General features: G+C 46.2%; 1 protein-coding gene across 8 annotated transcripts in view; it reads right to left on the minus strand.

The window, feature by feature from the left end:
- Cux1 (cut like homeobox 1) overlaps nucleotides 1-26,970 on the minus strand; it is a 340,338-nt gene that overhangs the window by 127,090 nt on the left and 186,278 nt on the right. For all 8 annotated transcript variants that reach the window (XM_052754026.1, XM_052754027.1, XM_052754028.1 and 5 more), the window contains exons 5-7: nucleotides 11,824-11,961; nucleotides 8,684-8,807; nucleotides 1,351-1,427 (exon numbers count right to left, since the gene is read on the minus strand). In XM_052754026.1, coding sequence (XP_052609986.1) covers nucleotides 1,351-1,427; nucleotides 8,684-8,807; nucleotides 11,824-11,961 — 339 coding nt within the window. The remainder of the gene's footprint in view (nucleotides 1-1,350; nucleotides 1,428-8,683; nucleotides 8,808-11,823; nucleotides 11,962-26,970) is intronic.

Raw genomic sequence — 26,970 nt, forward strand, 5'->3', positions numbered from 1 at the left:
TCATTTACTGGCGGAACTGAAGAGCAAGGCAGAGTGGTGCCTGCCTGTCATCTGAGGAGGTGGAAACAGGGGGATCATGAGGCCAGGCTAGCCTGGGTTACATGGTGAGATCTTAATAGTTCCATAAATGGAATGGTTAGAGTATTTTCTGAGGCTCACCTTTTCCCTTAGTAGCTGAGGATGGAAGTCTTCTCCATGTCAGGTCACAGGCAAAAAGTGAAGCAGCTGGGTAAAGAACTGCACACACCTGCCCCTACATATCACCCAGCCAGCCTCAAAAGGCAATTCCTTCTTACCCATACAGTGCCTGTGACCATGTTCCTACCTACACCCTCAGCAACAGTGGCATTATCTGTTTAAAAAAAGCTGATGGCGTGATAGGCAAAATTACCTTTCACTGATTTATCTGCAAATCTCTGATTGTTAAAAACTGTTAGCTCTTTCCCTTAAGATGCACAGGGCCTCTGAGAGCTTCCTGCTCCTTCACTCACTGTTCTACTAGACTCTAGAATTTTCTAGAATTCATAAGTGGCATATGCACATACACATGTGCATGTGTAAGGTGAAGTCTGAACCGAAGGTTTTGCCCATGCTAGGCAGGTGCTCTACAGTTGACCCACACTTGGAGCCCCTCACGGGCAGATTCTGGGCAGGTGCTCTACCACTGAGCCACACCCCAGCCCCTCACGGATGGTATTCTAAGCAAATGCTCCTTAGTAGCAGAGCTACATCAGTAGCTTGCTGTTTGCAGTTCTGGACATTTACTCATTGGACTGTTAAACTGGCTGTGACTCTTTTCTGTCCCTCTAACATTTGTGTTCTAAGTTAGATCATGATGTCTTCTCATTTTTCTCCCCACATTTAAAGATATCATGCTGCTTCCTTCTCAGAAAAGGAAACAAAAAAAGAAAGGCAAACTTTGGTATAACCTTTTTTGGTATCTTTTAGAATTTAAAGGTTCTGTTATAACAGTTCTTAACTTCATTTTGGGTAGAACTAAGTCCCCCCCCCCCCCCATTATTGTTCCAAATGAGATGTCAGTTCTTGACAGTTTGGTGATTTAGAAGTGTTTGTTGGAAAGAAGAACAGGAAGGATGGCTGGGGCAGGGAGGGAGAAGGCAGGGGAGCCGCCCACGTCCACATTAGCAACTCAATGCAGTGACTAATGCAGTCAGGTAGAGCAGCCTGGGACACAGGCTTCAGTTGTGTGGGCTCAAGGCTCCTAACTGCAGGATCCCCAGGAGCAACAAGTAACAGAGGGGCTAGGAACAGGCCAGGAGACTGCCCATGCTTGCCCAGCCCACTTCCACCTTCCCTGTGTGGCTTCAAATAGGACGGAGGGCATCAAACCTGTTTGCAGAGTCTGGAGTCTGTGCTCGGCTTCCTCCAGCTTTGAGGTGGTGGACATCTGGGTCTCTTGCAGCTTTCTGGGAAAAAAAAAAGAGAGACAGAGAGAGAGACAATGAAGCCAAATTGGTCATCTTGTTTTGACTGCTGAGATGGGCTGTGTACCCTGCGCCCCACTGCTCAGCCCTCTTCTCTTCCCAGGGAGGCCCAGCTGGAGGCAGGCCTCGAAGTCTAGTCTGAACCTCTGCACCTCACCTTTGTGAATGCATATTATACAACGTGGATGTGCACCCAGCAGGACCTGACATGTGTGGCAATCAGTGTGGAAGGTTCTCCTATAGGGAACTTGTTCCGAGACAGCAGATATTAAAAAGAAATCAAACAGCATCATCACACACTCATTGTTTTCGGAAGTTAGGGAGAAGAATGATACATTTACATTCTGCTGACACAGAAAAGGAATCTGTTGGCATAAAGGATGTCCTAAACAGATGTGACAGCTGTCCTTTCCTCTAAAGTGGAGCGCAAATGCTACCACAGTGGGTGGGGGTTGGGGATTCTGATTATCTGAAAGCAGTTTACTATTCCCATGGTCTCCAAATGCCGTCCCCAGCCAAGAAATAACATGCTTTCCTCTGTGTCTACAGAAAAAAAGTCTAAAAATAAGTTCATTATTTTTCTATCATATGAATTTAACATATGCTCAACACAATAAACCTGGGGGTACAAAAAGAGAAAAGACAGCTTAAAAAATAAAAAGAGCCAAATTTCTGTCACCTATAGAAAATTTTTGCTAATATTTTCACGTGTGTCTATTATAAAATTGCAGAGGACCAGACTTCATTTTCCAGCACCCATATCAGGTGACTAGCTCCAGGGAGTTCACTGCCCTCTTCTGGCCTCTGCAGGTACCCGTACTCACACAGACATACATTCACACACATACACACAGTTAAAAACAAATCTTAAGAAAATCCCACTTTAAAAATTGTATGATCATCTATGTGTGTGCGTCTGCACACATGTGTGCAAGCTAGAAGCCAATGTCTGTGTCTTCCTCAATTGTCTCTTCACTTATTTTTGAGACAGTGTCCCTCGCTGAACCCTGAGCTCACTGATGTGGCTAGATGGCTGGGGAGGACGCCAAGCGACCAGTCCACCGCTTCACTCCGCAGTGCTGGGGAACAGCTGTGTAGCAGCACTGGCTTTTTCTCACGGCACTGGAAATCTGAACGCAGGCCCCCAAGCTTTTGTAGCAAGCATTTTACCAACGGGGCCACCTCGCCAGACTCCAAGGTTTTTGTTTGTTTTATTTTGACACAGACTCTCTCTAAATAGCCCTGGCTATCCTGGAACTCACTCTGGAGACCAGGCTGGCCTCTAAATCACAAAGACCCACCTGCCTCTGCCTCCCAAATGCTGGGATTAAAGGTGGCACCCCAAAGTTTTTTAAAACAAATTTTACAAGAGGATAAAAACCACAGTCCTTTTTAATTTAACACTCCTCAGGGTTCCCGTGCACCTTTCTACAATGCACATGGTGTACATAAGATACCACAGGGCACACAAGCTACTATGTGACATACAAGGCAGGTAAACTAACAGGCAACTGACGAACACAACAGACCGACAAGGTTTGTGCTGCAGAGTAACATGTCACATACAATAACATGGAACAGGGCAAAGTAAAGTAACATGTAACAGTATGTATGAATTAAATTAAAACGTAACAAGCTATGGCGAAATACAAATTCCTTTCCCCCTCTTTTGTGGAGGGGAGGGTTGAGAAAGGGGCTCCCTTTAGCCAAGGCTGGCCTCCAACTCTAGAACTCTCCACCTCAGCCTCCTGTGTATTGGTCTTGAGACACGAAGCCCTGCAGTTACCCATTCTTTTCTTCTGCATGCGTGCTTGCAGCCTGCCTTCCCTGCAGCACTATGTTTGGAAGTGCTCTGCTGCAGCACATACTGCTACCCCTCATTCTCAGGAGCAAATCAAACCCAAATGCCACAGACAACTACGACTGTTTAGTGTTGTTCTGCTAAACATTTCGTTAACTATGCTCTTGGCTAATTTGGAGAGTGAAACTGTTGGACAAAATTCTAACAGCCATTTCAATGGTCATAGGCTATATGTAATTGGTTTTCTTTTGGACAGATATTGAGGACCTTCCCAATTAAGAATCCTCTAATTTACACTCCTGCCAATGAGCTTTTGTAAACCACGCCAACACTGGATAAAATCAAACTCAATATTTATTGCTCTCTCTTTGTATGCTCAAATATTGGACTCTGCCCACTCAGAAGGTTTTGTTATTGGTTTTGTTTGTTTGTTTGTTTATTGAGATTGGGTCTCATGTAGCCAAGGCTGGTCACGAACTTGCAATCTTCCTGTCTACACCCCCTGAGTGATGGGATTATTAGCATGCACCATCATGGGTGGCAAGTAGAACTGATCGTTTCTTTTCACTAACTTGTGAAGCTCTGTGCACATAGAAGATTCACTCCTGGGGCTAGAGAGCTTGGGCTGGTGGCCAAGAGCTCTTGCTACTCTTAAAAAGACCGAGGTTTGATTTCCATCACCCACATTAGGCAGCTCATCTCTGTCCTAATTCCAGTTCCAGGGGACCTGATGCCCACCTCTGGCCTTCACAGGTACTACCTGCACATGGTACACACAGATTCATAGAGGCGCGCGCGCACACACACACACACACACACACACAAATGAAAGAATATATATATATTAAAAAAGAAAACTGAGGGCTAGAGAAATAGCTCATTGATAAAGAACACAGAGTGCTCTTCCAGAGGACTTTAGTGTGGTTCCTAGCACCCACATCAGACTGCTTACAACTGACTGTAATTCCAACTCCAGGAGATCTGACACCCTCTTCTGGACTCTTCAAGCACATGCACTCTCCTGTACCACAGGCACACACGCACATAATTAAAAATCAATAAATAAAAGAAAACCCACCCATTAATTTATGCAGTATAAATATATTTTTCTTTCTTTGCTGATATCTTAAAACTTTACTGATATTGGTTTTAAAATTCTGTTTTAAATTGTGGATGGTCATGTTATACTTTTTCAGATATTATTATAAAGATTTTTCCACTTCAAAAATATTTTAAAATATGTATCAAAGTTTTCTTTCAGTATATAATGAATTAATAATTATTTAGATTCCAAGTGCAGCTAAGTTTTTAAAAACCGTTTGTGTGTGTATGTATGTGTATGACATGTGCACATGTGAATGTGTGTGTGTGTGAAGGCCAAATACTGAAGTTGGGTGTCTCCTTTGGTCATGCTCCACCTTATCTACTGAGGCAAAGTCTCTAACTGAACCCAGAGCTCGACAATTCTAGCTAATCTAGGTGTCCATTTATCCCAGGGGTTCGCCTCTGCCTCTGCTGGGATTTCAGGTCACTGCTATGCCCGCACATTTTATGTGGGTTCCAGAGATCCAAACCATGTTCTTCACACATGTACAGCAAGGGATTGATATACTAAGACATCTCAGTTTTAAAATCAGGATTTTAAGACTCTTCTTCACACATGTACAGCAAGGGATTGATATACCAAGACATCTTCTCAGTTTTAAAATCAGGACTTTAAGCCTCTGTAGCCCAGTCTAGTCTGAAACTCTCTCTATAAACCAAGCTTCAAAGTCATTGCAATCCTCCTGTTGTAGGCTCTGATTGCTGAGATTACAGACATAGTCACTATGCCTGGCTCCAACCTGATTTTGGTAATAAAGGCAAAACTTTATTTTTATTTCTTTTCCTAAACATTATTCTCTTTTAATATAATCCATTCCTTTACCTAATTTGAATTCAACCGAACAGCACCACATTCCCACATCAGTTTATTTCCATACTTTTATAATGGATGAGGCTGAAAGGGTGCATATTATCAATCACACTATACACGAACTTTTTTTTTTCTTTTTTTTTGAGAATGGGTCTCATGTAGCCCAGGCTGGCCTCAAACTCATTATAGAGCTGAGGATAACCTTGAATTCCTGATATTTTTTTTTTTTTTTTTTTTTTTTTTTTTTTTTTTTTTTTTTTTTTTTACTTCTCCAGTGGTGGGAGTAAAATTGGTGCCAACATACTTGAGTAAGTGGTGCGGGGGATGGAATCTGGACCGCTCTGCCAGTGCATGCATGGAACTTTAAATCCTGCAGTTTTCACTCTTATCATGCTGTATTGTTTGCTCAGGTTGTTGTCAACTTTACTGAAGTATAATTTCCATGACTAGGCAGAGTTATGGTTAGAGATGGCCCACATCCCTGTATTCAGTTTTCACGGTAGGAAGTGAGGGGTTTAGACTGCTGTATTTTCCTGCACAATCAGCAATGCAGCAGGCTTCCTTTGTATGTTTCTTTATGAGAAATAACCTCCCACTGTAGTTCAACCATACCTGGAACTCATGCTGTTGGCCTCTGACTTGTGGGTGATTCTCCCATCTCCACACGCACAATGCTTGGATTCTAAGTGGGCACCACCACACTGGCCATTTTCCTTCTTCCTTAAGAAATTATTTTAACTATGATTGTGTGCATGTTGCACATGTGGAGGTCAGAGGACAACTCTGTGGACTTGGTTCTCTCTTTCCATTTTCATGTGGGTTCCACTGCTCACACTCAGGTCACCAGGTGTGTGCAGCAGGTACATTCACCTGCTGAGCCGTCTTACAGGCTCATTTTCCTTCTGTTTGGACGGGGTCTCACTATGTAGCCCTAGCTGGCCTGAAACTCATTATGTAGACCAGGCTGGCCTCAAATTCACATAAACTGCCTACCTCTATGTCCCGAAAGCTGAGATTAAAGGCATGTGTCACTATGCCTGACCCTATTTTCCTTATATTTGTTTATTTTCACTTGTTTTTGTTTGGATCAGGGTCTAACTATGGAGCCCCCACTGGTCTGGAACTGGCCACATAGACCAAACTGGCCCCAAACTCAGAGGTCTGAGATCTGAATGACTCTGCTTCCCAGGTTCTGGGATTAAAGGCATGCACTACCACACCTAGCTTTCCCTTCTTTATAAATGGAGCCGATGAAGTCAGCATCACAGGATCCCTGAAGCTTTTGTGAGAAATGGGAGGTGTCCTGGTTAGATTTAATTGTCAACTTGACACAGCCTAGAGTCATCTGAGAGGAAAACCTTGATTAAGAAATTGCCTAGATCGGATAGGCTGGTAGGCATGTTAGGGGCGGGGAGTGTCTTAATTATTAATTAATGTGAGAGGGCCCAGTCTACTAAGGGTGGCACCCTCCTTGGGCAGGTACTTCTGGGATGTGTAAGAAAGCAGTATTCCTCTATTGTTTCCGCTCCATGTCCCTGCCCTGACTTCACACAACGATGAATTGTGACCTAAAAGACAAAAGAAACTCTTTCCTCCTCAAGCTGCTGCGTTTGGTCAGAATATTTTATTATAGCAACAGAAAAGTAACTAGAATAGGGTGCTGTTGTTGTTGTTTTAATATTGATGTTGGAGACTGAACCAGGGCATCATGCAGTTAAGCATGAGCTTTACTAGGGAGCCACAGCTTGGAGCTGATACCTGACATCTTTTATTTTTGCTTTTGTAGACAAGGTCTTGCCATGCAGGCTCACCACCAGCCAGGAGTGGTGGTGCACGCCTTTAGTTCCAGCACTTGCAGGCAGGCGGATCTCTGTGAGTTTGAGGCCATTCTGGTCTACATAGTGAGTGCCAGGCTAGCCACGGCTACACAGTGGGACCTTGTCTCAAAACACAAACCAACATAAAAGGAACTCATGGTTCTCCTACCTGAGATTCATGAATATTGGAAATAAAGTGTATGTCACTGTACCTGGCCCCAGGGGTCTTTATGAAGCCACCCCATAGAACTCTAGTGAAACTGACCATGAAATCAATGGTCACTAGTAGAACAGAACACCACACTGGAGTTAGGGAGATGGCGAAGTGGGTAAATGGTTTGCCACACAAGCTTGAGGACCTGACCATTTGGTCTAGCTGAACTGGAAAACTCCGTTCAGGGAGAGACCCTGCATCAAAGAAAAAGGCGTAGAGTGATAGAGGAAGACACCACACCTGACACTGACCTTTGGCCTCCTCACTCACACATAACATATGTGTGCACACTCACACACATACACACCTCCCCAAACCACACACACCCCATACCCCCCCACACCACACCCCTTGTGAGCAAAACTAGCCACTTACTTGAAACTATAATTCTAGTTAGTGCCTCCTGTTAAAATGCATGTGCATTTCCTCATGCTAGTGCTAAAATTTAACATCTTAATTTAACTAAAGAGTTTTTAAAAATCTGACTAACACAGTTGGAACTAACAAGCTCAGGAGTCCCCATAGCTTTTACAAGAAATCTGATTTTCATTAAATTGTTCCATTAGCGGAAAACTACTCATTTATGGAGAAAGTCTGGAATAAAGTAAGCCGTTAGAAAGCCATAACCGCCATTAGTCAGGTGCAGCACTGGTTCATTTCACTGATCCAGGCCGAGGGTCCCTCGTCCAGAAGGCCTGGACCACAGCTGTGACAGACTTGGAGAGTTTTGAATTCTGGAATACTCATGCAGAGGGCACTGGGTGAAAGTGTCAGGACTGGAGTGCTCTAAAAAGCCTCAGCTTTTTGTTCCTTTCGGTGCTGGGATGGAAACCACAACCCTGCACATGCTAAGCATGGACTCTGAGTTACTGCAGCCCTGGGCAGGCTTAACTTTTCAGTCTTTACGTGTCAAGAATGTTTCAGGTTTTTGGGTTAGGGAATCTCAATTCCTTGCTTTATGAGGTGTACTGGGGCAATAGAAAGAAGCAAAAGAAAATGAAACAAAAACTATTTTTATGAGACACATAAATATCAACGTCAATGAAGGTAGATGGAGTTCGAGGCTCTTTTGCAGAGAGCACACGTTGGGGAACCCGGCGGCCTCTTGGTGCCTCAGCTCAGGTACAGCTGTCACTTGTCAACTGTGTCCAGCTTACGCAAGCCTTGTTCTCACTCTGCAGGGCTGAAACCCTGCACCATGGCCGCTGGGAGGAGAGTGACGCATTGCACTGTCATTTTTCAACGAAACTTTCCAGTCGCGTTGAGGATGGAACCCAAGGCCTCTCTCACAGGGGATTACAGGCAGGGGCTCTACCAATGAGCCACATCTGAGCCCTTCAAGCACAACTTTGCCCAGGAGCTTTGGGACATTTGTCAACAACCTGGGCTGATTTCACATGTGCATTTTTCAAACTATCATGTGACATCAGGGTTGGAGGTGAAGTGTTTATTGGTGCTGTGGGGGCAATGGGAGTGTGAGGCTCAACTCACCTCTCCTTCTCTGCAAAATCATTTTGCAGCTTCTGCTCCTTCTCCAGAGCAATGGTCTCGGCCTGGCTCTTCAGAGTCTGCTCGTATTCTCGGATTTTCTCCTTAAGTGCTTTTATCGTAACCTCTGCAGAATCAAAGACAGAAAAACCAGCGGTAAGGGAAGCGGTTCCTCATAGCTGGGTGAACCAGGCTTTCGGAACCTGCCGGGATCGCTGTATTTTAAACTTGAGCTTGTCCACGCTGACACAAAATCAATGGTTATGAGTCCCTTTGGGGACCTTTTACTCCCTCAATGTGAAATTGAACTTGTAGTATTCAAGTTGGGGAGGATCAATGGGTTTTGCCAGGAAGGATTGTGGTGGTCCCTCCAGCACACTTAGAAAAGGGGGAAATCGATGGTAAAACATAATATTGTCTTACTGATGCATCTGAAATTGGTCCTCTACAGAGGGCAGACTAATAAAGTTTTGGTGTGGGTTTAAAGACTTTACTACATGGAAAGGGTGCAAATATTTTGGAAGTGGAGTCAGACACAGACCCCATCAGCCACCGAGGCAGCTTTGCTATTGTTTCCCATGGGATGGAAAGTGCCAGGCACTGTGGCTGAGTGTCACTCACTGAGCTGGGGAAGGGGGAACCACCATGGAGCTTGGGTGTCGGTGTACACTCTGCCCTGGCCACCAGCTTTGGTGGATGAGGGCTCCCTATAGACAGCTGATCCTGTGGGATGTGGGAGGACACTCAGGTGCTTGAGAGGGGCCTGGAAGAGCTCTGTAGCAAGGGATGCCTGAGGAGGGGCCACCTGCAGGTCCAGCTGGAGTGTGTCAGCAGGGCACAGGCAGCTCTTCCAAGTGTCTTTCCGCCCGGGATAAGCTGACAGCAGTCACTTCAGTGGCTTGAGCTGAGGACATCCAAGCAGTCAAAATGAAGGGTGAGGGTCCTCGCCACCTGTACCCCTCTGTTCTATTAGTCATCCTTGTGGGACTGAGCATTGTGACACCAGCCACAAGCAGTGGCGCCTCCAAGGCCTGCTCGAGTTTCTTTGCATCTCCGGAATCTGGTACGGGTAGTTGAGGTAATAAATGGAGAAGCAGAACGTGGCAGGCCAGACAGTGCTTGTAGCCAGCCCTAGCTCTCACAGTGCCCCCTGCCAGGCAATGTGGACTGTGTGTGCTCCCATGAACACGCACTGAAGACAAATTAGGACTGGAATGGTGGCACATGCCTTCAATGCTAGCATTTGGAAGGAGGCTGAGGTAAGAGAATTACTAGGTGAAGGCTAGTCTGAACTTCATAGTAAGTTTGAGGATAGACTCAAATCCACGGTGAGTCTGAAGCCAGCCTGAGTTACAGAATAATTTGTGGTTAGCCAAGGCCATTTACAGTGAGTCTGATATCAGACTGGCCATACACTGAGTTTGAGGGCAGCCTGAGCTACACAGTGACTTTGAGGTTAACCTAGGCTGGGTAAAACCCCTGTGTCAGAGGAAGCAAAAAGGGCAGGCAGGTCACTGGAGCTAAAAGTAAAAAGAACGAGGAGACTCTCTTCTCTAGGTATGTGCAACAAACCAGATGTGCACAGATTTATCTGTCCCCAGGCCTCGGGCCGTTTGAGAGAAACAAACCCTACTGGCAGCTGCTGCAGAGGGCTGCTGTGGGAGAGAAGAGCCTCACAGGATCCCAGCTTCATGGGCTAACAGCTCCCTTCTGAGCAGGACAGTGCTGCCCCTGTGGTCCCAGAGGCCATCATATTCTCAGCAGAACCAGACTCCAGTGGCTCTGAGCCCCCAATTTTCTGCATCCCACCATGGATTCAAGCTCCAGTCAGTGTGTGATCACAGGCCCCTGAGAGGAACCTGCTGCCCTCACACTCCAGGCCTGCCTGTCCTTGGACCTCTTCCTATGCCATCCCAGCTTCTTTCTGGATCTTCCCACAGACAGTGCCCCCTCCCAACTCTGTCTCCAACAGTCTCTAAGGCAAAAAGGATGCTCGTCCCAATCCTAGTCACTTAGCTTTTGATTAGTTTTCTAAAAGCTCACTAAATAGCAGGCCGTGCAGAGGAGCCAGCCAGGTTGATAACCCTCCCTCCTCCCTAAGCCTTCACCTATGTCTCTAAAACAAAACCATAAAGACACACAAGAAACTTGGGAGTTGCTTTATAAACCTTGTGACTGCTGTTGAATTGGGTTTTTTTCTTCAACACAAGGAAGCCAGGAGGCTCTGGGGCTTTTTGTATTATTTGTTTTTATTTGTATTAATGGAGAATTGAACCTAGGGTCTTGAGGATGCAAGGCTGGGCAAACACTCAACCACTGAACCACACCCCCAGTCCCTCGCTGGAAGATTTTCAACCACTGAGCTGTATATCCTCAGCCCTCTTTTGGCTTTTTATTTGTGAGACAAGTTCTCACTAAGTTGCTCTCTCAGCCCGTAACCTAGGCAGGCCTTGGACTTTGGGTCCTCCTACCTTGGCCCCCGAAGTAGCTGGATTTGCAGCTTACACCAGGCCAGGACAACGTTCTAGGATTTTGCACACACCTGGCTTTTAGGCATAGGGTAAATTTCTTTATGTTTGTCCCCATCAGGAGAAGCCTTTGCCTCCCCTGCCTTGTGATGCAAGGGAGCCCTGCCAAGAGTCTCTTGGTTTTTTTGTTTTCTCCACGAGCTCCACAGTGAATAGATGAGGTCGACATGGGAAGAATGGTGTGTAAGCACGCAACTGGCAAGGATGCGTCTTGTCTGGAGCCTTAATGGATCGGTAGCAATTACTAAACGACTTACTGTGTCCGACCCTTTGATCAGGAGCTGGCTGTCTGACAGGTGTCGCCCAGAGGCGACACATCAGTCTTTGAAAAGACAGATCCTATCACAAGATGATACAGGAGGAATTTTCAAAGAATCCTGATCCGGCCCAGACCAAGAGCAATAAAAATCCTATGTAGTTATTGCGGGAGGAAAAGTTTAGCTGTGGCATAGTTAGGCGGTGTCATTATCTTTGTTTAAGAGATTCGGCTGCTTGCCCCACCCTGGCTTCATGAGGAGGGTAACAATTACAGCCAGTTCCAACAGTATGAAGAGGGCAATTAAGGGGGCGGGGCAGGGGGCAGAAAGCAAAGCCAGGCAGGCATTTGCCACCGACCTTGATTTTTCACTTCGGCAAACTCCTTGTTGTATTCTTCTAGTGTTTCCCTAAGTTTCTGGTTCTCTGTTTCAATGTCGTGTAGACGCTGCACTTTTATTTCCAGCTGTTGCCCGAGGTCCAGGGCTGGCACAGGATCTACACAATGGGAGAATACAGGTCAGCATACTGCACCCAGACCCTCATCCAGGAAACACTCCACCACCAAGCCATGCTCTCAGCCCCTCACTGGTGGATTCTAGGCAAGTCCTCTTCTGCTGACACACCCCAGGTTCCTTACTGGGGGCGTCTAAGCAGGTGTTGAACCTCTGAGCCACACCAGCCCCTTCCTGTCAATTCTAGGCCAGTATCTAGAAGTCACCTCCTGGAGACTCTCTGGGAGCCTCAATTCCCCCTTCATAGTCCCTTTGCGCCACTGGCTAGGTGGGCAGTTTGATAAAGAAGGAACTCAGTCCAAGATCCTTACATGTGAAAATGGAGTGACGACAGGACTCATGGTATTTGCCAACTCTGGTGGGTGTGGTTCTTTAAGGATTTCCATCCATTGGTCAGACAGAAAGAGAGATGCAGGGATACTGAGTGGGAGGAAGGGGCTCCAGGGAAGCCTATCTTATTGCAGAGCCCTCTCTGGAGGAAACTAGTCCATGGAAAGGTGCCTCTATTGAAATGTGCTTAGGAAGTTGATGGACTTGGGACTAAGGGAGTTGCAAAGGCCACAGAACACTCATACGGACAGGACATTTTCTTGCAAGAGTCTCACAATGACACAGTACAGAAGTAGCACTGAAGTTCAGTACAGAGGAAGGGCTGGCCTGAGTTTACCTGACTGGCTGGTAGGACCAGAGAAAGCAGACCTAAGCTTGTTGACTCCAGGTGATCACTTTTCTATACATGAAAACTCTTGGAGAGAGGAAAGTACCCTTGGGCTCTGTAAGGACACGGTCCTTTATTTTATTTTACTTTTTGAGGCAGAGGCTCATATATACCATGCTGGCCTTGAACTTCGGGTCCCCTGATTCCATTTCTCAAGTGCTAGGATTAGAGGCATGTAACAGAACACCTACATCATGTGATGCTGGGTATCTGATCCAGTGCTTTGAGCATGTTGAAATTCGTGTATGCTCTATCCCCTGAACTACATCTACAGCATGATGTGGTCTTTTTTTTTTTTTTTTAAATTGTCATCATCTTTTACTGATGATGGGTGTTAAGAACAGTCAGAGGTGTGTGGTTGATGGTTCTAAGACTGGAGACCCCTATAAAAGCACAACTGGGGGTGACCCAGCATTATCCCTGCTGCAGGCCTGTGGCCAGCCATCTAGAAAGCCACCAAGTTTCCCATTAGAATAGAGAGAGCAGAAGAGCATCTGGGCCAGTCCTGAGACCTTGTGAACAAAAGAACACGCGGGGACTGGGGACATGGCTCAGTCAGTAAAAAGCTTGGTGTACAAGTGTAAGGACCTGAGTCTGAGTCCCCAGCACCCACAGGAAAAGCCAAGTGTGGCGTTGTAATCCCAATAGTGCAGTGGAGACAGATGGATCTCTCGAGCTCACTGCCAGCTAGCCTTGCTGAACTCCTGAGTTCCAGGCCAGTGAGAGACATTGGCTCCTGAGGAACAATACCTGAAGTTGACCTCTGGCTTCCATAGGGATGTTCGTTCATTCACACTCCCACAGACTGGCCCTCCTCCCCCAAAAGAATGATGTCTGCCAGTAGATTTACTCAGTATTAGATACAGTTGGAAAAAGCAGACATGCAATTTACAGGACTGGCTTTTGGCCTCTGGCTTTCCCATGAATTCTCAGCAGAAGAAAGACAGACAGACACTAAATGCTCTGGGTCAATTTGATCTTCATTTTCCTTCTGTCTAGGAGGCAATTACAACCCACCTGCTGGGCCCCAGGGGAACACACCCTTTGGAATTCTGAGAGTAGAAGAATACCCAAGTCACAGGGCTTAGAAAGATTACCGAATCTATTTCTGGCTGGGGCGCCAGCCTCGCCTGGGGATGGCTGTGGAGATTTAGTCTCCTCTCAAGGAATGCTAAACAGCACACATGGCAGATCAGTGAGGGTATATATTCAAGAGCTCACTTAATTTTCCAATGCCAGGGTCATTAATTTTTCAGACCACCCCTGGTTCCTGGAAGCAAGGGCTGGCCCACCATGGCTCTGTGAATGCTGTTTCACCAGAGTCTGGAATTCTCTGCGATGTCTATGTGTTCACAGAGTTTACTCCACGTGTCATTAGGATGTGTGGAGCTGGAGTCTGCAGCCCCAAGGGAGCCCTGCACTGGGGCTTAACACCAACACTGTACATCATGTGAATCTGAAGCCTACTGGGTACTTATGTGGCCTATATACAAAGTCCCTGCCTGTGTCTCCCTTTCTCATTCATGACTTTTCATTATTATTTCAATCAGCATTAAAATATTTATGTTATGTTAGATTGCTAGAGCTATTTTGGGAACATAGTTCTGCTAAGCGGGAGTGGCAATAACAAGAAGAATGGAATTCTCAAAGCATCACAGGTACTTTTTTAATTGCAGTATCTTCTCAGGAAACCTGGATCACTCTTTGGCCTCTGTGTCTTCAGGCTGGGAAAATGGACTGAAAGAAATGAGTGAAATGTCCCCAGCTTCCTTTATATAGAAGGACAATTTGAACTTGATCCAGATCAGGGGTGGAGAGGGGAAGGTGCTGTCCCTGGAGAAACTCTATAAGTGGTCACTGACGTTGCCTTTTCTAGCACAACTGCTAGCACCAACGTGGCTTTCACGATCTAAGGCTGCATTTTATACACGTGTGTACGTGCACCTTTCTCAGTCTTCCTCCATCTTGCCGAGACAGTGCCTTTCATCCAGCCTGGGTCAGTCTGACCTTCCTTCCCCTCCCTCCTTCCCTCCCTCCCTTCCTTCCTCACTAAGGAGGCTAGAACGGCTGGCAGGCACGGCCCAGGAACCCACCAGTGTCCAGCCCCCAGTTCTGGGGTTACAAGCTCACAGGAGCTTTCCACACGGGGCCTGGGGATGGAACTCGGACCCTCATGCTTGCCAAGCACTTGACTGACTGGGCCGTCCCCCTGCCTCCTCTGGGCCGCTCCTATTTAAAGGCCAGGACCCAGGGTGTCTGTCTCTGATGAAAAAATAGCTTCCATCTTGCCATTCAACAGGAATCCAGTAACATATGAAGAGAACACACATGTTATGAAGCAAATAGTAACCAACTAAGCCTTTAGACAAATTCTCAGCATGCCCCGCTGTAAATGGAAGTTCTGGCACTCTTGTAATTATTCATTATGGCATCTATATTTAATTTAACAGTATTAAAGTTAATGTCAGAGCAGCAAAACTGGCTACAGAATGGAAAAGGAACTCAATGTTCTAATAGTTTGATGCATTAGACTCCCAACTTTATGATGGTACATTGCATGACTAAAGGCCCACAGCATTGGAATATTGTTTTGGGATATGTAAAAGCCATTGGTAAAGTACTTCTTAGGCTTAATTTTTATTATGTGTATTAAAGGAACGGCTAATTACCACATGATGGTATAATAGCCCTAGCATGTTTGAGCTGGAGACCAAGACAATGAACTTCAGCAGGCCAAACCCCGACCTGCATGTTAAGCTGGGGAAATCATAGCTTTCTGTCTCGTTAACGATTTCCAATGCCATTTAAACTCCACACAAGCATTGTTAGGTCTCAGGCTGTACGTCAGAAGCCTCCGATCTCAGCAGTTCAATTACGGAATTGTCTGAGGGAGGAGACAGAACACACCCATAGACAGAAGAATAACATGCAAAGTTCTGTAAGGCACCTGCCCAGCCTCCAACCCAACATGCTTTGCCACTATCCCCATCCACCCACCATGACAAACTCAAAAAACATTTTACAATGATCATCTGATAAGTTAATTCCTGAAGCATGCTCAGAGGTAGTGTGCAGTTCATTATGCAACTCAGGACTTAAACAGCATAATTATATAACAAACAACCCTATCACCTGGATTTATTCAGCACATTTTGCTAAGCGCGGTAACATTAGCTCATTAATTCTAGTCCTCCCTGCAGAAGCTGGGGGAGGGCATGCTGTGATGTGTCAGGTGCTGGCATCTCCCCCAGGGACAGGGATGGGAAGGGAAGCTGGCCAGGCCAACAGGTATGCAAAATGCTAATTAAGAATGCTACTTCCTGAGCCAGCAGCCACCTCAATTACACTGTCTCTTCATGCACTAATTTAACAAGGGTTTCCTAAGTGGCTACATGATCTGGGAAAGGCCAGGGTTGGGCACTGCAAGGGATACTGAGCCAAGTCAGCAGGAACCAGCCTCTTTGGAGAGGTAGCCCAGGTACGTCAAATATCAAAAGTAAAACAAAACAAAAAACTTGGCCACACTAAAGATCGGATGACTAGAAGATGGGTTCTGTATAAATGGGCAAAGAGGGGCTTTTTTTTTTTTTTTTTAGTAAGAGGAGACAGAGATCCTTAAGTAGTTGCCTTAATAAAGACAGAGAGGGAGTCAGGAGCTCAGTGCCGGGCATGACCAGAACCATCCATCACCACCAAAAGTAACTGATAATATTAATGATAAGGACACCAGGGTGGTTCAAGGTGCTAAAGGGATACGTGATAAACAAGACTAACACCTTGCTCTCAAAGGCTTGCCAAAGAGGCTAGAGGTATACACCCCAAAATACACTAAGCAAAAACAGATAGGACAGGAGGAAAAAGAAAAAAAATCCATAATAATGGGTACAGATTTCAAATCTCCATTCACATTTATTAATAACATAAGCAGATAGACAATAACTCTGCCCTGTGGTGCTGGGGAAGGAACCCAGCGTCTTGAAAATGCAAGGCTAGGGCTCGTCCACTGAGAAAGCCAGCAGTCAGTCGGCCTGGCTGCACAAGCCTGAAGAACACAGACGATCAACCACCTTGGTGGCCTACACAGCCGCACAACAAGTGTTCCTTTCACATGCACAGGGAACATCCATCAATGGGCAGCAGAGCCGCAAACAAGTCTTGATAAATTCAAAAGAACAAGTATCATCCAAAGCACATACTCTGGCCACAATGGAATAAACTATGCTCTGGACCTCCACTTCAGAACATAAAAAAGGAGCCAATCAAACGCAAAGTAAGCAGAAGTAAGCAAAGGAGATTGGGGAGCAATAAAACTGAAAAGGCAAAAAGAAAAAAAAAAATCAATGCAAACAAAAGCAGGTTCTTAAGGAAAAAAAATCATTGAAATTGATTAGCTTCTAGCCAGACTGATCTAGAAAAAACTTAGAATTTACAAATCCCAAGATCAGAAAATGAAAGAATGGATGTGACCATACATGCTCTTTTTTTTAAAGACAGGGTTTCACTGCGTAGCCCTGGCTGGCATGGAAATCAGTATGTAAATAAGGCTGGCCTCTAATGCATAGAGACCTGCTTGTCTGTGCCTCCTGGACTCCTGGGATTAGAGGCATGCCCATCCCACAGATGGCAAACTACACCTTTAGTGCCAACACTGAGAGTCAGAGGCAGGTGGAGCTCTGTGAATGAGTTTGAGGCTAGCCTAGTCTATATATTAAGTTCCAGGCCAGCCAGGGACGTATAGCAACTCTGTTGTTTAAAAGAAAAAAAAAAAAAGATGCCGGGCGGTGGTGGCACACGCCTTTAATCCCAGCACTTGGGAGGCAGAGCCAGGTGGATCTCTGGTCTACAGAGCAAGATCCAGGACAGGCACCAAAACTACACAGAGAAACTCTGTCTTGAAAAAAAACCAGAAAAAAAAAAAAGATGATAAATATACTTTGGTTACCATCATGCCAATACATTCGGTAATTTAGATGAGGTGGATCATTCCTTAAAAGTTTTCCCAGAGCCAGGTGTGGTGTGGCATGCCTGTAATCCCAGCAGTCTAGAAGGCACAGATAGGCAGATCTATGTAAGCTCGAGGCCAGACTGGTCAATATGGTGACAAATTGTTTAAAAAAACCCCAGACTGGGAAGACGGCTCAGTGGGTAAAGTGCCCGCCATACTAGCATGAGGACCTGATTCTGATCCCAGCATTCACATAAAATGCCAGGTCTGGTGGCCAGTGAGACACAACACCCCTGGGGCTTGCTGGCCAGTCACCTTAGCCTACTTGGAGAGCCCCACATCCCAGTGAAAGACCCTGATGAATGACACACTAGACTGACCTCTGACCTCCACACACACTCCCCAGTGTGTACACACACGTAAATAAAACAAAGGCAAAAAAAAAAAAAGGAAATGATCAAATCTGACTCAAAAAGAAGTTACAAAAATGTTACTCGTGCTCTGTCTTTTAATGAGCTGAATTTGAAATGGAAACTGCAGTCCCAGGCCTGCTATCGTCCTGCCATCATGGAGCGCTATTGGCAGCTGATGGTCGCTAAGCCAAGGGAGGAGGGGGATGAGGAGGAGTGGGAGGAGGAGGGGGAGGAGGAGGGGGAGGAGGGGGAGGAGGAGGGGGAGGAGGGGGAGGAGGAGGGGGAAGGGGAGGAGGGGGAGGGGGAGGAGGGGGAGGAGGGGGAAGAGTTCTCTTCAGTGCTGCAGCCACCGGTCAGTTGCCTGAAGTTCCGACAAAAATGTCTCATTCACGGGCACGTAAGCAACCCTACTTAAGCTCAGTGAGTCACAAAACCAGGAAAAAAGATGATGAAAGCGAGGGGAACTTGTTGGGAAGAAGGGGCGTTAAAGGGGAGAGGATAAGAGAGGGTACGGTGTGTGCAAAGGGCCAAAACGTTTATATACATGTATAAAATTGCCAAAAGCTGGTGAAGACAAGGGAGAAAAAGGTTAAAGAAAGAACCGTCCCAGGAGGAAGGGGTATAAAGAAGAAATAACAGCAGTTTTGAAGAGGGAACCCTTCCCAGCTCAGGAAGTGAGCTCAGAGCCTTGCCTTCTGGTCAAAAATGACACAAAAACAAAAACTAGCTCACCCCCAAATCCTAAAAAAACTATAATCAAGAGTCCTTACAAATTTAAAGGCGAGAATTCTTAGTAAAGCGCTAGCGGATTGCTCTAGCCCATTTTGTAGGCGTGTATGTGTATCTACTCGCTCATTAGGGAGTGCTGGGGATCGCACCAGGGTCTTGTGCACGTTAGGTGAGTATGATCTACTGAGCCACAGGCCCACACCAAGTGAGGTTCATCCCGGGAATGCAAGATTGGTGTAACACTTGAAAACCAACTCTTTTCTTTTTTAAACCATGCTTTGACAGTAAGGAAGAAGCTATATGGTAGTAGAAAAACAAAAACAAACAAAAAGCTGACAAGATTCAATGCTCATTCAAGATGGAACTCCTTCAACTTTATAAAGGGTATCTATAGGCTGGTGCAATTGCTCAGGTCTCTAATATCAGCACTTGGGAGGATGAGTAGGAGGATCTTGAATTTCAGTTTAGCTTGAGACCCTATCTCAAAAAGACAAGCAAAGGAAAGAAAAGGGGTGGAGGGGGTGGGGGTGGGGATGGGGGAGGAGGAGGCAGGAGGAGGGCAACAGATTGAAGAAATGTAAAGAAAGATCTAAGGATCAAAAGGTGGTGGTGGGGGAAACATCACCATTAGACAATAACAAATGACAGCAGATGTGGAGCAAGCGGAAATCTGTTTTTTTGAAGAGGATAAAATGAATCAATTATTTTAAAAAACAGCGTAATTCTTATCAAGTTCAATGACCTAGCAGGAATATTTGCCTTAAAAAAAAAAATCAAAGTCAGGGCTGAGGAGCGAGGAGATAGCCTAGCTTATAGTGTGCTTGCTTCATGGAGGAAGTCCTGGATTCCCTCCTCAGTGCTGCATAAACAGGTGTGGTGTTTCATCAGAATAATCCCAGAACTCAGGAGGTGGAGGCAGGATGATCAGAATTCTGCTTTGGCTATGTAGCAATCCATCTTTGGCTATGTAGCCAATTCAAGGCCTGTTCTGGGATACGTGAGGCCCTGCCTCAAAATGAAAAGCCCTTAAACAAAACAGCTTGTCCAGGTGACAATAGTTTATTCACAGAGATCACAGATTGGAAGCAACTCCAATGTCCATCAAGCAGGGACACGCTGAGAAGGCACTCAGTTGGTGAAGTTGGTGAAGAATTTGAGCACCAGAACACATGTAAAATGCTAGGAAGAGGGGAGCAGGGATGAACACTTGTAAGCCCTGAGACAGGCGGATCTTTGGGGCTTGCTGGCCGACTAGCCAGCCTAGCCTAATTAGCAAGCCTCAGCTCCCAGTGACAGACTGTCTCAAACAAACAAACAAACAAACAAGCAAGCAAGCAACAAAAATCCAAGACAGGCAGCTCCTGAGGAATAACACTCAAGGTTAATCTCTGGTCTCTACATGCACACACTCATCATTCACACAAACATATAACTTCAGTGAACTGAGGGTATATAGCTCAGTCTTAGAATGCTTACTTCGAACATGCAAGGCCCAAGGTTCAATGCCTAACACTATAGTAAACAATTTATATGTATATATACATGTATAATTTTCAAGGAGAACATGTTTTTATGTTTTTAATAAAATCTTTCCTTCCTTTTACTCCTCACCACACCACTGTGTGTGGTGCTGTGGACTGGATGCATGCTAGGCAAGCCCTCTACCACTGAGCTACAGCCTCAGTTTCTGTTTACCTTTCATTTTGACATAGGGTCTCATTAAGTTGCCCAGGATGTACTTGAACTCACTTTGTAGACCAGGCTATCCTTGAATTTGTAATTTCCGGCACTCGGCTCCCAAAGAACTGGGATTGTAGGTATGAACTATGATGCCTGGCTGCAGCTTTTTATTCTATTTCTAGAATGTGATGTAGAGTTTTTAAATACACTACTATAATTGTCCATGCATACTATATGCATAAAATAAGAACATCTTGGGGCTATGAATCTCAAATTTTTTACTCTTGAGATAAATGGCTGTATCTCAGTTGGTACCTGCCTAGCATACATGAGGTTCTAGGTTGAATCCCTAGCTCCACACAAACCAGGCCCAGAAGATCAGAAATTCAAGGTCATCCTTAGCTACAAAGTGAGTCTCTGAGGTCAGCCTGAAGATATAGAAAGATCTCTGGCCAGTGCTCTGGATTGATGGGTGTGTGCCGAGAGTGGCCAGTAGGATGCAGTAGGCATGCTGAGCCCAGGGAGTAAAGGATCACTGGACTAGGGATGAGGGAGGTGGTGGCAGGGGTGAAAAGAGGGGCTCAGATGGGGGCCAGCTTCTGGAGGTGAGCTTATTAGTTGTGAGGACACAAGAGACTCTCGCATGACATCTGCTGAGTTTCAGAAGTCATCAGGAGAGTGTGTTGATGCTGAGAAGGAAGTCCTGGCAGAGGAAGAGCCAGGACACCAGTGTGACCAGGCAGAGTGGTAACTCAACAGGTGGACCTCTCAGGAATGTCTGCTTCTGTGGGGGAGGGGCACAATGGAAAACAATGCTGGGGCCAGTCTGGGGCCATTTATACACTCTGTCAAGCCACTCACCCTGGCCCTCCAGGACTTCAATACAAACATTTTGTTTGGGATTCTCTGATAACTACCCGAGAAGCAGGCAAGCCCCAATAAAGTGAAGCAGTGTAAATAAAGAATTACTAAGGGCTTCACTGAAGCTACCAGGATGACAAGCCAGCTTCAGATCTGGCTAGGACTGTTTATGCCAGGGAAGACTTGGAGATGGCAGTTGGGCTTGTGGCAAACAGATCCACCCCATACTGTGAGAGCTTAGAAGTCCCATCTTAAACCCTGGGCCATGTTTGCGCAGACAGCTCTGCAGGCAACACAGGGCTGTCCCCTGCCACCAGCTCCAGGATGAATGTGTTTCTTGTGAGCACCATCCCAGCAATGACATCACATAGAGGCAGACTCTACTTTTTGCCAGGACACTCTGGGCTAATGTAATCATACGATTACATAATTAACCCAGCTGTCTCATTAAGAAAATCAACTGGAATTCAGGGCATAATTAGTTATATGACAATTAGCATGCTGATGAGCAACCGATGAAAAGCTGTCTAGATACCCAGCATGCCAGGACCACCCTAGTCATGGCTGGGCTGGGGGTGGAGGGGTGGGGAGGAACAGGTGGGACGAGGCCACGCACCCCTGTGTGCAAGCACACCAAGAAGGATTCCCAGGGTCAGTTCAGGAGTTTTCAATGCACCAGTAGAGCCAAGGGCTTGGGGTAGGCAGGACCAAGAATGAGGATAGCATGCTGAAGCTGCTGGCACAGACGCAGGCATCCACCTTGTAACTTTCACTTCTTGAAAGTGTATAGTTGGGTGTTGAGGATATGCCTCCGTAGGGAGAGCCCTTGCCTAGCATGCACGAAGCCCTGGATTCCATGCCCAACCACACATAAACAGGATATAGTGGTGTGCATTTGCAATCTCAGAACTCAGAAGGTGGAAGCCAGAGGAGGGGGTTATCCTTGGCATACAGTGATGCAGAGGTCAGCATGGACTTCATGAGACTATCTCAATAAAAATAAGAGTATGTAGTTGATTGATCACTGTAAACAGCATGTAACAGGGCACTGAGATAAAAGATGCTCCAAGTCTGTCTGCTGTCCTAGTCATGAAGGGTGGGAAAAAAGCTGTCTCCTGTCTGGTTTCCAGTTCCTCCAGTGTGAAACATAACTGCTTCTTGTCTCTTGAGGCAGCTTTAGGACCAGCTCCAGTGCAAGGAGCCACAGGCAGCTGAGTGCCTGCCTATAACCCAAGCTGCACTGCTCCTCAGAAGTCCCATTCCCTTTTTGTCTTGTTTCTTAATAATATGAATGAAAATGTCCCAGGAAGACAGACAGACACCTGTGAGGGGAATCTTGCAGGTCTCAAGCCACTAAAGTCACAAATGTCAGGGGCATTGACCTAGTTTGCCAACATTAGGAGACCTGGAACACCTGAACTAGACTTAGCCCTCTGGAACCAGACTAGAGGCAGCCATATTTTTCCAGCCTTGAATGCTAGCACACCAATGGTACGGTGGCCTAAAAACCCAGAGGCAGTTCTAACTGACACACCAGATCCTGTTGGCTTTCCCAAGGAGTCATTATGGCCAACAGGAAAGAAGGACTGGAAAGGAAGATTCCAATTTTATCTGTGAGTCCTCACCAGAAGGTAACAGCACAAAGGACTAGATGGTCATGTCCCCCTGGTGGAGGAACATTAAAAAGCAGACCTGAAGCTGAGCCTGTAGCTCTGCTTACAGAGTGCTTGCCAAACATGCGTGGTGCTCTGGATTCGATCCCCAGCCTAGCACCACATAAATGGGACATGGTGGTGTACACCTGTAATCCCAGCACTTGGGAGGTAGAGGCTGGAGGATTAGGAGTTCAAGGTCATCAACAGCTATACGAGTTTGAGGTCAGCCTGGGGCTTCTGGTTCTGGGATAGAATAACCCACAAATGAGTTCTCTCTAGTAAGATCTCATTCACTGCTCCAGAGAGCCTATGCCATATTGTGGGGTTCACTTCACTGTCAACTGAACTGGACCTAGCATCACCATGAAAATATACCCCTGGATTTGACTGTGAAGGTGATTCTACAAAGATTTAATTGAGGAATGAAGACCCATTTCCTGGCTGGGGTCCTGGACTGAATGGAAAGGAAACAGTGTACTGAGCCCCAGCATCCTTCTCTCTGCTTCCTGACTGTGGATGCCATGTGACCAGCTGCTCATGCTCCTGCCACCAAGTCTCTCCTCTGGACATATCTCCTAAAACTGTGAGCCAAGACAAACCCTCTCTCCCTTAGGTTGCTTTTGTCACAGCAACGAGAAAAGTAGCCACCACACATGTGCTTTCCAAAACTACAGGCCAGTTTCCGAAGGCAGTCAAGGAGGCTGAGGCCGTTCTTACACCGTGGGCTGGACTGCTTCGTGAGGTGGTGAACACTTTACAGTGCTGGTAATGTGCTTCCTAAGCCCTCCGTCTTAAATGCTCCCAGGCACTGTTTTTGAGTTGAAAGGGCCTTGTCGGTAGGAAGTACACTGCTACTGAGTCAGGAGTAAAATATGACGCTTGCATGGGAATCCTGGAAGCCAGGAGAAGACAGGCAGCTTGAAAAGAGATTTTCCCAAGGAGCTTTGCGGCTAAGGCCGAGTTCTGTAGCAGCAGCAACAAACAAGTGGCAGTGGCTTCTCTGACGTGGTGCCTCACCTCCTGTCTAAGGACTCTTTTGCGCCTATGCAGTGTAAGAATGCAGTATTCATGTGTGTGGGTGCATGTGTGTGTGTGTGTGTGTGTGTGTGTGTGTGTGTGTGTGTGTGTGTATGAGGTCTCACTGAACCCAGAGCTCACTTGGCTGGCTGTTCAGAAAGTGAAAGACTCACACACCCACACCACACCTGGATTTGTGAGTGGATGCTGGAGACCCAGTTTCAGGTTCTCCTGCATGAGCGGCTAACGCTTTACCAACTAAGCCATCTCCCCAGTACAAGTCTAAGGATTTTTCAAGACAAGGTTCCTCTGTGTAGCCCTGGCTGTCCTGCAACTCACTTTGTAGACCAAGCTGGCCTTGAACTCTCAGGGACAGATCCACTTGCCTCTGCCTCTTAAGCACTAGGATTAAAGGGGTACGACACTACCACAAAACTGATAACCAGGTGCGGTGACACAGGTCTGTGAACCTAGTACTTGGGAGGCTTGGGCAGGATTCAGAGTTTCAGGACAGTCGGGGCTACGTAGGGAGTGAGGACAGCCTGATTCTTTCAGACTTTATCTCAACACATACTTGTGCACATGCACCTCCCCAAAACTTTCCAGAATAGACATCCCAACATGTTTTAGCTTTATGAGTACTTTACAAGTAGGCAGGTAACTGCTCTGACCTGTGATGCTGGTAAAGGCAACTGTTTTAGTCAGGGTTACTATTGCTGTGGTGAAACACCATGACCAAAGCAACTCGGGGAGGAATGGGCTTATACGTCCATATCACTGTTAATCAATGAAGGAAGTCAGAACAGGAATGCAAACAGAGTAGGAACTTGGAGACAGGAGCTGATGCAGAGGTCATGGAAGAATGCTGCTTACTGACTTGCTCTCCACATTTTCTCAGCCTGCCAGAGAACCCAGGACCACTAGCCCAGGGGTAGCCCCACCCACAATGGGCTGGACCTGCCCCCATCAATCACTAAGAGAATGCTCCACAGGCTTGCCTACAGACCAGTTTAAAGGAGGCATCTTCTCAACGGAGACTCCCTCCACTGATGACTCCAGCTTGTGCCGAGTTGACATAAAACCAGCCAGCACAACTGAGAAAGTTAGACGGCAAGTGATTGTTCTGCTGATTTATGTATGTTGTCCCCTCCCAACCATGCAAATAAATAATTATTGCAGAATGAAAATCTGAGGCAAGTCACCCACTCAAGGTTAATGACTGGCAGATTATGCATGCCACTGGGAAAATTCCTGCTATGCAAAGCCTTCAAAAGGAGGTCATTCCATAATATTCCAGCTACGGGAGAGGGCCACCATTTAAAAGCAGAGACATTTATTTCTTCTATCGTCAGTTAGAGAGATAAGCTATTTCACTCAAATTGTGACTGTGAAATATTTTCTCTACTGATCAAAGTGTGGGTGCAGTGTTGGGGAGTGGGAGGAAGGGAAGTGTCACCTGTGAGTCTTTTGGGGCTCTCAGTCCAGGCTTCTATGTGATGGACTGCTAGGAGGTGCTGGCAGAGTTTAAGTGACATCTTAAACTGTGCTCTGTGCACTGGGAAGTTGTTGGCATCCAGAGACCATCCTGAAACTCTGCCTTTGCCCACAGACATGGACCCAAATACACGAGGCTGAGGGATGACAGCCTCATGAATAGGAAGGCAGAAGCAGAGGGGCCCCCCTAGGGACTCCTATCAGGTCACAATGCCGGCAACTGGTTATGACACTTGTCCTCATGAGGTGGATTGTAGAGAATGGATATAAATCTCAATGAAAAGTGTACTGTACTGAATTTAAAAAAAATTAGCCAGGTATGGTGAGGCATGCTCAGAACCTTAGCACTAGCTGAGGCCGGAGTATCAGAAATGTAAGGCCAGTGCTGGCTGCACACCAAGTGCTAGGCTATCCTGGGCTACATTAAACCCTATTTCAAAAAACAAATGAATGGGGACAAGCATGATAGTTCAGCAGGTAAGTGTATTTGCTGACAAGCCTGATGACCTGAGTTTGATCCCCAGGGCACACATAGTGGAAAGAGAAAATCAACTTCTGAAGGTTCTAATTTCCATACATGTGATATGTATGTGCACACAAGCACACACATAATAAGAAACTATAAAATAATGAATGAAGAACTGAAAAACTAAACTGGGCCCTCAGATGTGACTCGAGTGAAATGCCTTCTTGGGGGAAGCCTACGGCTCTGTCTTCAGCAGCAGGTACTGCCAGCAGCACACACCTGTAATCCCAGCACTAGAGAGGCTGAGGCTGGAGGATGATCATGAGTTCCAGAGTGAAAACTCGACTCAAGTAAATCATCCCTCAGCTGGACCCAGTGGTTCATGCTTTTAATTCTAACACTGGGGAGGCAGAGGCAGGTAGATCTTAAAAGAAAAGTAAAAAAAAAAAATCTCTCTGTCACTAAGGAAATATTAGGCCATATTACTGTAACTGCTGAGATAATGACCAATAATGGCTTAAGGTTATTTTGCAATAAAGGTCTAGTCAGTATCTTTAACATGCTGAGATTTTTGTTGATAGCTGATTGTTTTTGTTTTGTTGGAGACTGGGTCTGTGCTGGCTGGTTTTATGCTAATTTGACACAAGCTAGCATCGTCAGAGAGGAAGGAGCTCCAATTGGGAAACCGTCTCCATAAGATACAGCTGTAGGGCATTTTCTTAATTAGTGATTGATGAGGGAGCGTCCAGCCCATGGTGGATGGTGACATCCCTGGGCTGGTGGTCCTGGGTTCTACAAGAAAGCAGGCTGAGCAAGCCATGGGGAGCAAGTCAATAAGCAGCACCCCTCCACGGCCTCTGCATCAATCAGCTCCTGCTTTAGGTTCCTATCCTGCTTGAGTTCCTGTCCTGACTCCTTTGGTGATAACAGCAATGTAGAAGTTAAAACCAAATAAACCCTTTCCTCCCCAACTTGCTCTTGGTCATGGTGCTTCGTTGCAGCAATAGAAACCCT

The sequence above is a fragment of the Peromyscus californicus genome, unplaced genomic scaffold, assembly GCF_007827085.1.
Source record: "Peromyscus californicus insignis strain IS unplaced genomic scaffold, ASM782708v3 Scaffold_2__1_contigs__length_46816999, whole genome shotgun sequence".
In the NCBI taxonomy this organism is placed as follows: Eukaryota; Metazoa; Chordata; class Mammalia; order Rodentia; family Cricetidae; genus Peromyscus; species Peromyscus californicus.